The sequence below is a fragment of the Daphnia pulex genome, chromosome 7, assembly GCF_021134715.1.
Source record: "Daphnia pulex isolate KAP4 chromosome 7, ASM2113471v1".
Taxonomy (NCBI): domain Eukaryota; kingdom Metazoa; phylum Arthropoda; class Branchiopoda; order Diplostraca; family Daphniidae; genus Daphnia; species Daphnia pulex.
The window spans coordinates 11,166,908-11,181,639 of NC_060023.1; the positions used below are offsets into that span (position 1 = coordinate 11,166,908).

General features: G+C 39.9%; 6 protein-coding genes across 10 annotated transcripts; 3 read left to right on the forward strand and 3 right to left on the reverse strand.

The window, feature by feature from the left end:
* Positions 1-7: 7 nt before the first annotated feature.
* Positions 8-3,120, reverse strand: LOC124197448 (putative ammonium transporter 1). Its single transcript, XM_046592927.1, has 10 exons — positions 1,980-3,120; positions 1,818-1,907; positions 1,517-1,744; positions 1,231-1,436; positions 919-1,161; positions 731-842; positions 545-663; positions 348-474; positions 197-280; positions 8-137 (listed from the first exon to the last, which is right to left on the reverse strand). Exons 1-10 carry the CDS (start codon positions 2,104-2,106, stop codon positions 49-51), a joined length of 1,425 nt encoding a protein of 474 aa, XP_046448883.1. The 5' UTR covers positions 2,107-3,120; the 3' UTR covers positions 8-48.
* An 89-nt stretch (positions 3,121-3,209) lies between these two features.
* LOC124197453 (RING finger protein 11-like) lies at positions 3,210-5,436 on the forward strand. Of its 4 annotated transcripts, none has more exons than XM_046592934.1 (5): positions 3,210-3,347; positions 3,414-3,539; positions 3,701-3,846; positions 3,905-4,053; positions 4,124-5,436. In XM_046592934.1, exons 2-5 carry the CDS (start codon positions 3,494-3,496, stop codon positions 4,293-4,295), a joined length of 513 nt encoding a protein of 170 aa, XP_046448890.1. In that variant the 5' UTR covers positions 3,210-3,347; positions 3,414-3,493; the 3' UTR covers positions 4,296-5,436. The 4 variants fall into 4 exon arrangements, with proteins under 4 accessions (XP_046448890.1, XP_046448892.1, XP_046448891.1 ...); XM_046592936.1 differs by having other exon boundaries at positions 3,414-3,512; XM_046592935.1 differs by having other exon boundaries at positions 3,211-3,512.
* Positions 5,437-5,530: 94 nt separating this feature from the next.
* Positions 5,531-7,445, reverse strand: LOC124197452 (ras-related protein Rab-30-like). Of its 2 annotated transcripts, XM_046592930.1 has the most exons (7): positions 7,303-7,445; positions 7,135-7,191; positions 6,982-7,065; positions 6,479-6,662; positions 6,266-6,417; positions 6,126-6,158; positions 5,531-6,041 (listed from the first exon to the last, which is right to left on the reverse strand). In XM_046592930.1, exons 1-7 carry the CDS (start codon positions 7,330-7,332, stop codon positions 5,940-5,942), a joined length of 642 nt encoding a protein of 213 aa, XP_046448886.1. In that variant the 5' UTR covers positions 7,333-7,445; the 3' UTR covers positions 5,531-5,939. The 2 variants fall into 2 exon arrangements, with proteins under 2 accessions (XP_046448886.1, XP_046448887.1); XM_046592931.1 differs by lacking the exon at positions 6,126-6,158.
* A 177-nt stretch (positions 7,446-7,622) lies between these two features.
* On the forward strand, positions 7,623-11,560 carry LOC124197443 (flocculation protein FLO11-like). Its single transcript, XM_046592916.1, has 7 exons — positions 7,623-7,762; positions 7,888-8,049; positions 8,114-8,240; positions 8,301-8,383; positions 8,447-9,425; positions 9,481-10,475; positions 10,552-11,560. The coding sequence occupies exons 1-7, from the start codon at positions 7,727-7,729 to the stop codon at positions 10,738-10,740; spliced, it is 2,571 nt and encodes an 856-aa protein (XP_046448872.1). The 5' UTR covers positions 7,623-7,726; the 3' UTR covers positions 10,741-11,560.
* On the reverse strand, positions 10,877-12,572 carry LOC124197449 (eukaryotic translation initiation factor 3 subunit G-like). The gene is made up of 8 exons (XM_046592928.1): positions 12,436-12,572; positions 12,328-12,368; positions 12,022-12,260; positions 11,789-11,956; positions 11,572-11,722; positions 11,339-11,451; positions 11,138-11,268; positions 10,877-10,978 (listed from the first exon to the last, which is right to left on the reverse strand). Exons 1-8 carry the CDS (start codon positions 12,453-12,455, stop codon positions 10,960-10,962), a joined length of 882 nt encoding a protein of 293 aa, XP_046448884.1. The 5' UTR covers positions 12,456-12,572; the 3' UTR covers positions 10,877-10,959.
* Positions 12,573-12,604: 32 nt separating this feature from the next.
* Positions 12,605-13,779, forward strand: LOC124197450 (tRNA (guanine-N(7)-)-methyltransferase-like). The gene is made up of 6 exons (XM_046592929.1): positions 12,605-12,763; positions 12,832-12,950; positions 13,015-13,168; positions 13,232-13,376; positions 13,457-13,558; positions 13,618-13,779. Exons 1-6 carry the CDS (start codon positions 12,687-12,689, stop codon positions 13,753-13,755), a joined length of 735 nt encoding a protein of 244 aa, XP_046448885.1. The 5' UTR covers positions 12,605-12,686; the 3' UTR covers positions 13,756-13,779.
* The last annotated feature ends 953 nt before the right edge of the window (positions 13,780-14,732 follow it).

Here is a 14,732-nt window from a genome sequence, read left to right on the forward strand (position 1 = left end):
TAGATCATTTTTGCGGTTTTTAAAGCTGATGTAATTCAGATTAGTCGACTACCAGGCTTGAATGTGTGGTTCGGAAGTCATTCGTCGAAGTCTGTAAGGAGAATTGGCCGGTTGAACTTTGGCCGTGCTGCACCGACCTAAATGGTAAAATCTAATTCTTTTCTAATTCTATTAAATAAAAAACAATCTTGTTTACTTATAGATTCAACGGAAATGATGCGCTCTATTTTGTCATCTTCCATGTGATAAGCCGCTTGATTGTGCAATGCTAAATCCAATCCTAATGCGCAATATTAATTATGACGCTTATTTAAAAGTAATTTAACCTTTTTAAATTGTTATTATACCTATTTTCTCTTCTCTATCCGTCACCCTGTGCAGGTTGAAATAGCGCAAAATGACGAAAAGAAAAAGGACGGACAAGAAAGAAAAGATGGCGATGACCGCCCCGCCAAAGACGTTGACCAATAGGACCTTTTTGATTAGAAATTCAATTGAAATGGGAAATAATCGATAAGGTTTAAAATATTAAAATCGCTGATACGTATGCGCTCGACTTGGATGGGCTGAGAATGATACCGTCGCTACCGAAAATAGCGGCTCCGATCACGCCGAAATAGCCTCCGCCCAGCTGGACCGGAACCGAATTGGTTGCGTCATCAACTAAAAGTTGTCAAAGTCAAAAGAAATGGAATTTAGATTAAAATCTGAAGTAGTATTGACGTATTACTTTGAAATCGTTGCATCGCTTTGAAAACAAGTTGAAACGCAAAATATCCAAGACATCCGACAACCAGCGACGCCCACGGCGGATATTGATCGCATCCGGCGCAAATCACGACCTGGAAATCAGCCGATCATTTCGGAATAATTTTAATTTCACAGATAAATGTCCTTTTGCGAATGAATAACACTTGCCATTCCAGTGAAGCTGCCGTTCAACATGTTGACAATGTTCCAATTTTTGAGAGTTCGTCCCGATGCTGTGAAGTAGCGCTGGTAGAGAAGCGAGGTGACCGTTGCCGAGGCAACGCAAATCAACGTATTGAGGCACACGAGTGAGATGACAGCGCCGTCTTTGGATTTGGATATCGTCAGGTTGGATCCGGCGTTGAAAGCGATGGCTCCAAACAGAAAGATGAAGGCTCCCAATGTCACTTGCTATATGTAAAATTGATAGAATATGTACGATCAGATTTTATTATTTTTAACAAATCGATTTGTAGCTACCGGAATAGAATGCGGCTGGATTGGGTTGCAGTTTCCGTTCTTTTCAAATCGACCTGTTCGTGGACCGGTCATCAAAGCGGCTGCCAAACCGGCCGATCCTCCCATGGCATGAACGACACCACTCCCAGCAAAGTCCCGATAACCCAACTGGGCCAGCCATCCAATCGGACTCCAAGCCCAGTGACTGACTATCGGATAAGTGATTCCTGGTAATTTCCCAGTTTAAAAAAAAATTTAATCAGATTCAATTTGGTAATAGATAACTGGACTTAATTCTAGTTATAACCTGACAGGAGCATGATGCTGGTGAAGTAAGCCGTCATGGAACTGCGTTCGTGCAAAGAGCTTTTGACTATCGTCGTGGCCGTAGCGGCGAAAGTGTACTGGAAGAAGCAGTGGGCCATCTTGTCGAAGGGCAGGCCGACCAGGGCGAAGTAACGAGTCCCGCAGAACCCGTTGCCTTCTCCGAACGCCAGAGCGTAGCCGCACAGCAAGTAGAACAGCGATCCAATACCTGCCGAAAGCGACAATAAATCGGGATTTGAATAACATAACTAATCAAAAGATATATGTCGGTAGCTTGATACTTGTGTCCATGTAGTTGAGAAAGAGGACGTTGGTGACGTTTTTACTTCTCACCGATCCCGACTCGTAGAACGCGAATCCCGCCTGTAAAACTAAACGCGAAATATTTCCTGTTTTCTTTTCCCCCGGCCAATCAATGTGATTTAAGGCTCAGTTTAACTCACAGAAGACGATGCTGCCCATGACAACGAGGAAAAAGATGTCGACGTTCTTCTTGAAGGACTCCAACTCGTCGTGAATGAGATTTATTGAAGCGATTGGATCACTTTGATTGATCAAGGGCGACGCCATGGCGCAGCACCGTGCAGTGACAACACTTCTTTTATTATTTTTTCCCCCCTGCACTTCGGGATATTCGTTCGCTCACGATTTTGTCAATGGAGAGCGGACGCTTAGTACATCGGGAAAAAGACTCTTTTTAAAGGCGAGAAACTTGCGTGCGGCGCACCAGCCATCTGGTTGTGAAGAGTCGGGAATCCGGTTCGTGACTAACAATGCCAGTTTCGTGTAGCTAAGAGATTCTGAGGACCAGGGCGCAAGTGCAACACAAATTCAGTTTCAACTCGTGAGTCAACTAGATTTTTAATATCTCTGTATCTTGCACTACTTCATCATCGATCTTCGATTGCCAAGTTGGGATGCCAAGCTCTAACTGGTTGTAATCTCACTAATTATAGATGGGCCATGCCTGGCCTCACATGGCCTACATTCTCCTATTCACTCAAGTTGGTGGACATGCTCATCATTTTGGAATGGCTAACTTTTATGCTGACAGTTATTGTGTGTAATAACTTAGGATGCGTAGTTTCTGTGTTTGTTTGTCAATGATCTAAATGACGCAGCGAAGCTAGCTTGGCAACTCACGACACTTTGATTTATTCATTTATTAACTGTCATAAGTACATGGGTTTCCAAAGATATATCAACTACTACTGGAAAAACAACACACTGGTTAATCTTCTGATTGGTTGGTGACACTGAACTTAGACATTAGAAAATTAGAATTATTACATTAGAAAACATTTAAGTTAAATAGAATGGTTTCGATCTATACTCTAGAACGTGAGTTATTGATGGATTTTACCTGCACTGCTTTTTCGATTTATTTTGGGATGACGTAGGCCACGTCAGTACATCGTCACATATTGATTTCTAGCTCGGTTTGAATTTGGCGCCACCTATCGTACAGCGCCGAAATATCGGCCGACAAAATGTTTTGGTCGAGTCACAAAATAAATAAAAAAATTACCAAATAGTCTTTACTTAATTATTGAAGTAATTTTTCATTTAAATTAATATTAGAATGTTTTCTTAACTAATAATAGTCAAATGTTGTGAAACTTTGTTTTTCACGAACAAAAAAAGTAGGTTACCCCCCCGGAAAAGCCTTGATGTTTTTATCCCGAATTTTGTGACAAAGAGAAATCAGCTGGCCAGGAGAGCACACGATGCGCTGAGTGATTGCGTTGTTGTTTGACTTAACGTTTCTCTGTCTATTTGAGCTCATTTCTTAAACAGCCAAATCTTATCAAGTACCGTGTACACGTTTCCAAATTTTGATATGTTGAATTGATAAACTAAAGTACTCGAGTGTGTAGTTTCGGAGCACCACCGATTCGCGTTGTTACTTTCGTTGTCGGGTGTTTTGTATTCGCCAGGAAAACAAAAGTCGTCAGGAATGGGCAATTGCCTTCAAGGTTGTTGCGGTTGTTGTCAATTCTCTAGTAAACATTAATTTTCAGTTAATTCATTTATATTCTCCTTTAGTTGTCCTTTGTGTTGTAGAGATTGTTTTGTATACAGAAATCTGGTGCAATCCCCAGTCAACTTCACTCAGCAAAGCCTGTGAGATATTTCGTAACTCTTGCCTTTGTTCTTTTCCAAGGTCTGACCTCGTCCACTGATGGGGTTTCCCTGCTTAGGGGTAATGAAACACCACCACCATCGCTAGAGTCTCAGTCTTCATCAGACTTGCAGCTGCATGCTTCTTCATCCTCAGGAATGGCTTTTGGGCCTCCACCTCCATACGAGGTTTGTTATTCCAGTGATCGAGTTTGTTGCCGTGACCTTCAGTATAGTTTTTTTGTAGGAATCCATGCCCATGTATCACCCAACTCCCAACGTGTCAAGACCAGCTTCACAGCTCACCGAAGAAGAGCAAGTGAAGATAGCCAAACGTATTGGTCTCATCCAACACCTACCCACAGGAACTTATGACGGGTGCAAGAAAAACAGAGAGTAGGATCTTTTTGAGTCACATTCAGTACTGTTCATTGTGGCGGTGTTTATTGTTATTTAATTTTTACAGATGTGTGATATGCATGGTGGAGTTCATGGTGGGCGATTCCGTTCGATACCTCCCATGCATGCACACGTATCATGTCGAGTGCATCGACGATTGGCTAATGAGAAGTTTTACATGCCCGTCATGCATGGAACCGGTCGAGTCGGCCCTCCTCTCGACCTACGAAGCCAACTAACTACTACATGCAAAAGACAAAGGCGTCATCACCTCATCAGTCCTGCTCTCTCTCTCTATAGAATGAGCTTCATCCGAACTGAGAATTTCATATTCGAAAAGCCGGAAATAACGCGTCATCGCAAAGTGATAACTGGATTCTTTATTTTGGTTCCTTTTCGAAAGTATTAAGACTGCGGTCGAAGAGGAGACTTTTTTGAGTTACGTTGTCCCTATGTTTAAAAAAGAGAGAGAAGGAGAAGAAGAGATTCCCGTGTGATAAAGTTTCGGTGAATTCGGTCGCACCAGATAGAAGAAGAAACTCTTCCTGGCTTCTGTTTTTACGCCTAGAGTTCGTACCTTTAAATATGATATACAAAGCCACTTTGTACTTTTTTTTTTCCTCTCTCTTTAGATTTTTCTATCTTTCATTGCGCTATAGGAGGAACGTTTTGTACCGCGATTATTAGTTTTTTTTTTCTTTATCGGCTCTCCTTTTTGTTTCGTTTTTCCTCGCCACTAGTCTCTCAATTTCACACTGTTGGAGCGTTCAAACTCGTTTCGTTGCTTATTTTTCCTTCTTTAAATTTTTTTTCGTTTGATTAGAGCTCGTAGATTCACGTGGGATTCAGGTCCTTCCGTTCTTTTGGGTTACAGTAACTTCTAAATCTGAAAAGGTGGTTTTTGTTGCTCTGTTTATTCTCTTCTTTTCCTGTTCATCCACAACTGCCTTTGGCGCATTAGCGCGCAAACATATTAAGGCATTCCTTTGCGTTATTCACTTTTGCAGAAACGTTTCTGATATTTACGCGGTATAATATGTTATCTTACGTGTGGTACGTCGGTGTAGTATGGTTTATTATTAGTTTTAACAACTTAATCATCTCTAGCAGGGAGGGGAGCCTATTTTGTGTCGTTTAATTTCCTTCTTTATTATTTTCATCATTTAGTGAACAGGAAAATCTTCTTTTTACTTCGATGATGATGAATCATAATGTTCAATGAACATATACGAGTGCTATTCTGCTGGTGAGTGTCGTTCGTGTAATAACTTTTTTTTTCGTAACGGCGAAATGCTAGTCCATCCCCATGTGTATGAAATATTATTGTAGCGCGATCGGGCGGCTTGGTTTCGAAATCATTACATGTAATCGGATCATTGACGATTGTGTTGACGAGGAGTTCATTGATTTCACTTACGTTTTATCTATGTAAAACTTCTAATTTCTTTGCATAAGGATTTTATAACTAGGTAAGTTCACCAGGAATGGATATATTTTCTTGTGATCCAAACTCACGAAACCAACATACAATTTGTGTTCCGATTATAATAGGTAAGACATACAGTAATAAGCAGATCATATTGGTTAAAGGATATTTACAATTTACACACATCACTAGGACTTAATGTAATGTACGTTTAACAGGACAAGAATATTATTGAGATTACGAAACCTCGGATCAAAACCATTTCACGTTCAGTTTTTTAACTGAAAGACGAGACAATAAAAACATCAAACAATGCCAATGGGCCGGGGTCAAAATACTGAATACATTAGGGTTTTTTTTTAAGGATAGTTATAATATGAATAGGGGATCATCACCAAACACATTAGCACAACATCGCACGGAATTAAAGCTATTCAGAGATCATTTTACCGGAAGATCAAGACTTGCAGCAATTGGATTCTGACCATGACTTTTCGGAAGCGCCATCAAGGTGAGTTGTCTCCTGTTGACCAACGGGTCCATCATTGGAGTTGGCGTCCTAATCAAATCCAATAAACGAAACAAAGTAAGTACAATTAGTGGATACGTATAATCTCGGCAACCGATTTCCTGGTTGTCTTGCCTGACTAGTTTCCTGGCGTTGGTTTCGCATTGTCTTTATTTTAAAGCAGCGAAAAACAATAGATACGTTTTTAAATTTAACTAATTCTACGATTTTCTTTTTTTCCCACAGAAACTATTGAAATAGAAGAAAATCCTTACCTGGATAAGTTCTCTGGCTATTTCCTGAAAGAGTTTGTCAACGTTGCTGCAATCCTTTGCTGAAGTTTCGATGAAGTACATGTTATTCATTCGTGAAAACGCCTCTCCAACTGCTGGCGGAATTTCTCGATCATCACGATCGACTTTGTTACCTAGGAAGAGAAAGTTAGATTTTTGAAATTAGGTTTTTGTGAAGGGTTTCTTTTTACGTACCAACTAAGACTCGGAGAACTTTGGGGCTTGCATATTCTTCGACCTCTCTTAACCAGACTGGCAGACAGTCAAAAGTTGGTTGAGCACTTACGTCATACACGAGAATAAGTGCATGTGCCGATCTGTAGTAGCTTTGGGTTATCGATCTAAAGCGCTCTTGCCCAGCCGTGTCCCAGATCTGCAGCTAATATATTCAATGTAAATTATTAGTAAGAAGTTCTTTTTTTTTTTAGAATTTGTTTGGTGATGTTTTACAAGTCAAACCATTAAATATACATGGGAGCCTTTCACACACTTTAATATAGTCTGAGCTGCATTCTAAATAATTTGAAAGAAAAGTGCAGTAGAAGTGCATCTTAAAAATGTCACTTTAACAACCATTAGTTTAAATAGATCAGAATTCTATCCCTTTTTAAATGAATTTTTCCCACTACAAGTTAAATTTTAGTTTGTTAATTCAACATTTGCAAAGCACGGGATGAACAAATTCAGTGAATGTTTACCTTTATTTTAAGTCCATCAATTTCAACTGTTTTGATCATGAAATCAACTCCAATTGTGGCTCCCTGCCCAGGAGGAAATATTCCCTTTGAATATAAAGTAAAAATTTACATTGAAGTGTGGTATGTTTAATTAAATCAACAGGATTGTCATACCTGAGTGAACCTTCTGACCAAACAAGTTTTCCCAACTCCAGCATTTCCAATCAAAACCTGAAAACAAGTAAGAAATTAAGAAATGTTGGCTGATGTGACAGTTGAAATGATTTCAACTGGCTTCAGCTTTCATTAAATTCTGAATGAAATCCATTAAGTCAAACTCACAACTTTGAATAGATACTTATAATCTTCCATTGATATGAAATCGACTATCTACGAGATAGCAGTCGAAAAACTAAAAGTTCTGAGGAGACCTTTTCACATTTAGTCACTAACGGTAAAGGCTAGATAGGGAGATTTCCGCTTCACTGATTAAACAAGCCATTTCATTCAAGAAGTTTCCCGAGAACAAATACTATGTGAATGTAATCGGTTGCTCGTGATGTCTGCTCCCGAGTTGTCTTCTATGTCAGCGCTATCTTGCGGTGGATCAATAATTCAAGATGGTAAGTCACGCAGCCACCTGGTGATGATGGTAGATAGGTGACAGCCGAAGCCCTAATTACCAGCAAAAATCCATGGCGAACGAAACAGAAAGTGATCTGAAAAACTCAAAAACCTGTGAGGATCACAACAACAAGCCCTTCTCATGGAACGACACATACGTGATGTCTTGGAAGAGGAGGTAATTCACTTGGCCCTTGCTTTTAGTCATGATTCACAGTTTGTTTATGAAAAACAGCTTTATTGCTGCTTATGAAAGACAGCTGTTAAAGTTGTTGTTGCTTATTGATTTTTTTTTCTCGATAGGTCATCTACGATCAATCACAATTTGGCCTTTTAAACAGCCAAATTGATGATAGTTCTTTAACTCCTCCTCTTCTGAGTGATCCTGTACGTAACAAGAAACCTCTAAATAAATTGGGTAAATTGACAAGGACAGCAGCCCTCTGTGGGGCCTATATTTCACTTGTAAGTTAATCATGTTTATCAGTCAAGAGTTCATAATTACTCAAGGTATCACATTTTACAATAGGGACTATGTATGTCAGTAACTGGACCTACATTACTATATCTGAAGGATCAAGTTGGATCTACCATTTCAGAAATTTCCTACATCTTTACAGTCCGATCAATAGGAACTTTAGGGGGTGCTTTCTTCGGTAACAGTAATTTAATATGCTCAATCCAAGTCACAAATTCAAATCTATATTTGATAACAGGTGGCTTTTTTCTTGACCGCTGTAATCCATATTCAGCATTTTTTGTGGCTATTGCCTCAATGGCCATAAGTGTTGGAGCTATGGTAAATAAGCTTAAATCAATAAAATTACTGCAATTGAAATCATGATCCTTTTTTCTTCTACAGCCATGGTGTAAACACGTTTGGATGCTGATGGTTTCATCTTTTGTTGTTGGAGTGGGTAATGGGCTGCTGGATACTGGAGCTAGCACCCTTTGTCTTCAGTTATGGGGAAGGGAATCGGGTCCCTACATGCAGGCTTTACACTTCTCTTTTGCCGTCGGTGGGTCGATCGCCCCTTTGCTCGTGCAGGCTTTCATCGTTGAAACTTCAACTACTACCCTTAACAATACCATCTCATCACGCCATGTGCGCTCCGTCACTAATCCACTCAACTCAAGTGAATCGGAAGATCAAATGACAACAATAGCTTCGATCATTAAAGCCACCAGTGAAATTCCAGTTTTAGTTACTTCTAATCTAGCCATCCCTTCATCCAATTCAACTATCCCAACAGCATCCAATTCCACATTTGGAGATGTTACATCGACAACAACTATAAGTCCAGTTGTTAACCAAAATCAGACAACGCCCTTGACAGAAAAGCCAAAGAAACCGAAACCTGCCGTCATTAATGGCCAAATTCTAGGCCCTTCGAAGCAGTTTGATAATACTCCGTTGAAAGTAGAGACTCAACCGCCCCAGGAAGTCGTTGTAACTACCACGACTGCGTCATCCAACGAAAATCAAACTACACCCGCCATTACGCTTACATCCACCGATATAACAACAATTCCTCCTTCCATCAATGGTACCCCGAAAGCTCAAGATAACATGACGGAAATAACGATGATACTCCAAAAATCCAATGAAGTCCAAGGGCTCAATATCGGCAGCAGTGACAATAATACTTCTACCGTTTCATCCAAGAATGCGTCTGAATCCACCGGAAACGATACCGTCACTTCTTCAACTTTGAGTCCTGTTACTGAAAACTCTACGATAACCACCATTCCTCTAACTACTGTAGAACCCGTTATCAATTCATCAAACTTAAACGCTGAATTCCAGCCTAAAGAAACTGCCATCAACAACGTAACAAAAGGTAATTTTAACAATCAGAAAATAATGTAAACACGATTTTAATATTGAACTTGTAGGTGCTGAACTTAATGTTAAAACATTCCCTACTACAACTCCTCTTTATTCTTCGACGACGTCTCAATCAACTACGGCTGTTTCAACTACAACTTCGACAACGACGACACCATCCTCGATAGAATTGCTACCCACGACCATCAAAAACATTTCATTACCCATTCCAGTTGCTACAACATTGCCAGTCGACCTTGCAGATAATGTTGTAGTCAAGAGTCGTGGAAAGAGCAGAGGTCAACAAGATGAAGTCAGCTCGGTGGTTCCCTCGACTACGCTCGTACTTCCAGTCACAACTTCCGAGCCTAACGTACTTGTGACAACAACAAATTCACCCATCCACAATGAGAGCGAGACTATTGATCGGTCCCCCGTTAAAGTTTCTGACTATCTGGAGCGTTTTGGAGTTACGCGGATGCACATGTTGTATACCGTTATCGCCATCATCGTCTTGCACACAGCCTTTTTCTTTCTCTTCTTTCTGTGTTCTGGAACTCGCAGCTCGACCGCCGAACGTCAAACGTCTGATCGGAAAGTTAAACCTTTCCGGCCCAGCGCCAAGATATCCTTCGTCGTGCTGATGTTCTCGTTTTACTTGATGTACGTCGGCTCTGAGGTCGTATTTGCTCAGTTCCTTACTACATTTGCGTTGGAGAGCCCACTTAAGCTATCGACTTCGACTGCCAATTACATCACAACTACATTCTGGGCCTCGTTCGCGGCCGCACGATTTGTAGCCATTTTCGTTGCCCACTTCACCAATCCCACAGCCATGCTCATTTTCAACTTATGCTCTACTGCGCTCGGCTCGATGACTCTCTGTGTTGCTGGGCAGACGGACGCCACTATTTTGTACGTCGGTTCGGCCTTGGTTGGCGTAGGAATGGCTTCAACCTTCGCAACAGGCTTCATATGGACCGAAACACACCTGCTGGTAACTAACCGGATTTCTGCGGCTTTCTCAGTTGCTTCTTCAATGGGAGAGATGATATTCCCAACGGTACGTTAAATTTAAATGCTAATGATTTCCACTACGTATTTATAACCCGTCTGTTTTGTTTACCGTGTTGATACAGGTAACAGGCGCATTGATCGAGTCGAATCCACTTTCCCTGATGTACATAGTTCTAGGATGCACCATTTTTATCACGACAGTCTTTTTTGTAGCCTGGTACCTGGCAAAACGTAAAGGACGAGGCTTTAGCAGTAACAGCAGGGGCTATCATCTTGCACGTCAAGCCGAGGATGAATCAGCGCAAAACTAGATAACTTTACTTTTTTTTCACTTAAAAATAATGTTTAGGTGAGGTAATCCTCATTCCCTTGATGTTTAGCTTAGAAAGACAAAAGAGAAAGGTGAAAATTCGGTTCATGTCTGTGATAGAGGGTTGAAGAGCTTGATTGGAATCCATTTGCGTGTATTTTTTTTATCCCTTTACATGATCGTAGCATCCAATATTTGATGAAGGAATTTTAGGCTTTTTTCACTGTGTTCCCGATGGTCTGTTAAACGATTGAAAAGAGAAAGATCAGTTTCATTTGACTCGTCAATTTAAAGAACTAAATTGTTAAAAAATAAAATTTTAAAAATTCCAGTCATGAATTTCAAATTCAGCTCACAACTATTTTGAATGAAATTAAGTGAATTGAGAGCTAACTTACTTAGACCATTCGACAGTCAGGATAAGATGGTCGTAACCAAAACCATTCAAGGTCTTGATAGCTCGTTCGGCGTCTTCTCGTCGTTTGTAGCTGACAAATGCAAAACCTCTGGATTGGCCAGTGTTTTTGTCCTAAAATTCAGTTTGAAGCGGTGCCATAATTTTTACAAAATGATAATTAGTGAATAAATTTGAGTCTAACCTTTGAGAGGAAGATGCGTGAGATTTCGCCAATACGGCCGAACAATTCTTGAAGATCGGAATCGCGAGCGTTTTCCGAGAGGTTGGTTACTCGTACAGTGCACCCTTCATCAGCTGTTATCGGGAAAGAAAAGGGTAATCATTAAATAATGTTTTTCCTATGTATGTTTTCTATTACTTCTCCGGTGGTTTTAATAATATGAAATAAACTACTATGAAGAAACTGTATCTTACTTCGTCGACCCATAGCCATAGTCTCTCCTTTTCTGTTGCCACCATCACGAAGTGCAGGTGCAATATAGGCGCTTCCTTCTTTACCACCCTTGGCTTGCGGTCCTCCAGCAGCAGCTGCGGCAGGAGGCGGGCCGGCCTTCTTCTCCTCAGCCTTAATTAAAGAGATATAGAGCAAAATTAGCAAGAGTTCAATTCAAAATAAAGAAAATGTGTTTACCTTATTGAGTGCTTCTTGGACAGGCAAAAGTGTGTCCTTGTAAGGACACTGTGTTGTCCAATGGTCCTCTTTACAGATACGACACTTAACAATGCCCTTCTGCATGCTTTTTAACTTCATAAGAGGGTCATCTTCCTTGTTATCAGGATCCTCTTTGTTCGTAATAAACTGTCAAAGTAAAAATGGTAATTAGCATCCAACGGTTTTGATAGATCAACTGAGAAAAGAAATACCTGCATGGCTACATCTTCAGATACAATTGTTGTTGCAGGGTTTGGTCCTGGTTTATCTTCCTTGGAAAGACCAAATTTTGGCCAACTTTTACGCTGGGCAATGGCTTTAGCTACATACCTTTTCTCTATTTTGTAAGTACGCACCACCTTGAACTTCCTGTTATCATCATCAAGACCATACTCTGTGACAATTTTCAGCCCATTTTTGTATTCTTCAGTGTTAGGGGGTAAACCGAGACCTAAGGAATAATACCGGCATGATTAAAGAAAATCTTACATTAATTACGGGGAAGCGGCATTACTAACCATCGATATCCTCAACGTCATCGGCCCAACTGGATTTAACTCTGAAATCATATCAAGATTGTGTTGTATTTTTAATATTTGCACATTAATTTGTCTCATTTCACTTACTCATTATCAGCAACCGGCATTTTTCTTGGAGAAGATTGATTACGTCAAGTAAATAATCAAAAAGTAGAAAATTCACTGCTATTGCAGAAATGTGTCAGCAAGCAGCCATTAGAACGTGTGTAGAGCGACATTGCCAGTTTTGAAAAATTCATTTCGTAATTTTGACTGCTTTTACAATTTCGTCTGCTCTTCTTCGAATACAATCCCGCCGTTTATGAGATTCCGGCACGTGGAACTCGAATACAGCAAAAATGGCTAGCTTACCACAGAAAAAATATTATCGACAAAGAGCACACTCCAATCCTATCGCAGATCACTGTTTTGACTAGTGAGTATCTTATTTCCAGTTTTCGATTTATCATTAAGTCATTTTCTAACCCAATTTGTCGTTTGAAGTCCTGTCTCTCCCAATGACATGAAATGGGATGAGCTCTATCCTACATTCAGCAAAGATGGAATAATGAAACACAAAGTTCAGTTTGCTGATATTGGATGTGGCTATGGCGGTTTATTGAGTATTTTTATCACATTTTGCCAATAAAATATGTGGAAAATTAATTTTGTATTTTTTTTTAACAGTATCATTATCCACCATGTTCCCAGAGACTTTAATGTTAGGAATGGAGATTCGTTTGAAAGTTTCAGAATATGTCCAGGATCGCATAAAGGCGTTGAGGATTTTGCATCCAGGTGATTACGGAAATGTTGCCTGCTTAAGAAGCAATGCCATGAAGTACTTACATTTATTTTGTTCATTTACTTGGGCATGTTTGCTTAATTTATTCTATGCTACTAGGTACCTCCCTTGCTTTTTCGATAAAGGACAATTGACAAAAATGTTTTTCCTCTTCCCTGATCCTCATTTTAAGAAGGCCAAACACAAGTGGCGTATTATCAATGACACTCTCTTGGCTGAATATGCCTATGTTTTGGCTGAAGGGGTAAGTAGGCAGGCCTAGAACGGCCCTTCTTTAGCTACTTGATGTAGATATCTTGTGTGATTAATTAAATTTTACTTTAGGGTTTGGTTTACACAATTACTGATGTTAAAGATCTTCATGAATGGATGGTTATGCATCTAGACCAACATCCATTATTTAAGAGACTAACCCAGGAAGAGCTGGTTAGTTATACTTTATAATTAAATAGCTATAAAACTACAAATTCTTTTTGCGGTATCAGGATCAAGACATTGTAGTTCCAAAACTGTACGAATCAACGGAGGAGGGCAAAAAAGTCACGCGAAATAGTGGTGATAAATTTCTTGCTGTATTCAGAAGAATTCCTGATCCATTCGTACTTGAAGAAAACAAGTGCTAATGTATACAAATTTGTTTGCCGGTTCCCTGCTCGTCACTTGTATTGCTCCCAATGGAACTGTTTGCTGGAATTCACATAATCAACCAGCTTTAAGCTGCCATTCAAAATAGGTGACCCACGTTTTATGTATGCATCGCCCATGCGCAGAACAGACAAATTTTCCAAGATCAATAGTTGTTGACAAAGAACTCATAAGGTATGTACGGTATTTTGTAACTGAAAAGGGAGCGCGCGCAAACGTGTCAAATGACGAATGGGCACTTTGAATTAAAGTTTCATGGAAATAAATTTAACATTCTCTTTTTTGGCAATCCATTTGTAGATCTGTTTGACTGAAGGGTCTTTTATGAATGATTTCCTGATTTGTAATGTTTCTAGTTTTCAAAGGGATTAACTTGTATCTTTTTGTGGAGCTTGAGTTCTTATTGATTCATTTGCTCATACGATCGATACGTTCAATAATCTGCTTCATAGAGAAAAAAAAAATCGTGTTAAGTTTCCGTCGTCTACGTATCGACCATGTGTCAGCTGACGATTTCATGGGAAGCAAAGGAACGTGGAAAAAAAACGTCACCATCCATCCTTTCAACTTATTGTTATTCGTGTTGAATACCATTTTGTAAAAATCTTAATCGAATTAGGCGCGTAGGAATTCTGCGACGCTGTGAAAATGGGATGGGTTGAAACTCGGGGAGCGTGGCATAAATGTAATTTCACTAAGCCGACTAAGTGACTAAGACGAGATTGCATCACTGATAGTGATGTTTATTGTTATAGGATGTGAAATCCTAGCAGGCGGTAGATGAAAGAATATATAAGGAAATAATATTCCGATGAAAATTTATGGTGCGCATCAGCGTGACCCATTTGTGCTGCGTAATATGATTTCCTGCAGTTTTATTTTGTTTGAAATATTTAAACACTTGACGGATGGGAAACACTTGAATATGTTCGGCTCCGGTCCGACGGCTTTTCGT

Coding starts and splice junctions, on each gene's coding strand:
- LOC124197453 (XM_046592934.1), top strand. CDS start 3,494: ATGGGCAATTGCCTTCAAGGTTGTTGCGGTTGTTGTCAATTCTCTA. Junction 3,847..3,904: donor GGCCTCCACCTCCATACGAG/GTTTGTTATTCC, acceptor GTTTTTTTGTAG/GAATCCATGCCCATGTATCA. Junction 4,054..4,123: donor GGGTGCAAGAAAAACAGAGA/GTAGGATCTTTT, acceptor TAATTTTTACAG/ATGTGTGATATGCATGGTGG.
- LOC124197450 (XM_046592929.1), top strand. CDS start 12,687: ATGGCTAGCTTACCACAGAAAAAATATTATCGACAAAGAGCACACTCC. Junction 12,951..13,014: donor TGGCTATGGCGGTTTATTGA/GTATTTTTATCA, acceptor TTTTTTTAACAG/TATCATTATCCACCATGTTC. Junction 13,377..13,456: donor CCTATGTTTTGGCTGAAGGG/GTAAGTAGGCAG, acceptor ATTTTACTTTAG/GGTTTGGTTTACACAATTAC.
- LOC124197443 (XM_046592916.1), top strand. CDS start 7,727: ATGGAACGACACATACGTGATGTCTTGGAAGAGGAG. Junction 8,384..8,446: donor CCATAAGTGTTGGAGCTATG/GTAAATAAGCTT, acceptor TTTCTTCTACAG/CCATGGTGTAAACACGTTTG. Junction 10,476..10,551: donor GAGAGATGATATTCCCAACG/GTACGTTAAATT, acceptor GTGTTGATACAG/GTAACAGGCGCATTGATCGA.
- LOC124197452 (XM_046592930.1), bottom strand. CDS start 7,332: ATGGAAGATTATAAGTATCTATTCAAAGTT. Junction 7,066..7,134: donor TGGTCAGAAGGTTCACTCAG/GTATGACAATCC, acceptor TTATATTCAAAG/GGAATATTTCCTCCTGGGCA. Junction 6,042..6,125: donor AACGCCAGGAAACTAGTCAG/GCAAGACAACCA, acceptor GGATTTGATTAG/GACGCCAACTCCAATGATGG.
- LOC124197448 (XM_046592927.1), bottom strand. CDS start 2,106: ATGGCGTCGCCCTTGATCAATCAAAGTGATCCAATCGCTTCAATAAAT. Junction 281..347: donor GGATAGAGAAGAGAAAATAG/GTATAATAACAA, acceptor ATTGCGCATTAG/GATTGGATTTAGCATTGCAC. Junction 138..196: donor CATTTCCGTTGAATCTATAA/GTAAACAAGATT, acceptor TTTACCATTTAG/GTCGGTGCAGCACGGCCAAA.
- LOC124197449 (XM_046592928.1), bottom strand. CDS start 12,455: ATGCCGGTTGCTGATAATGA. Junction 12,369..12,435: donor ATGCCGGTTGCTGATAATGA/GTAAGTGAAATG, acceptor ATATGATTTCAG/AGTTAAATCCAGTTGGGCCG. Junction 11,452..11,571: donor TATGGCTATGGGTCGACGAA/GTAAGATACAGT, acceptor TCCCGATAACAG/CTGATGAAGGGTGCACTGTA.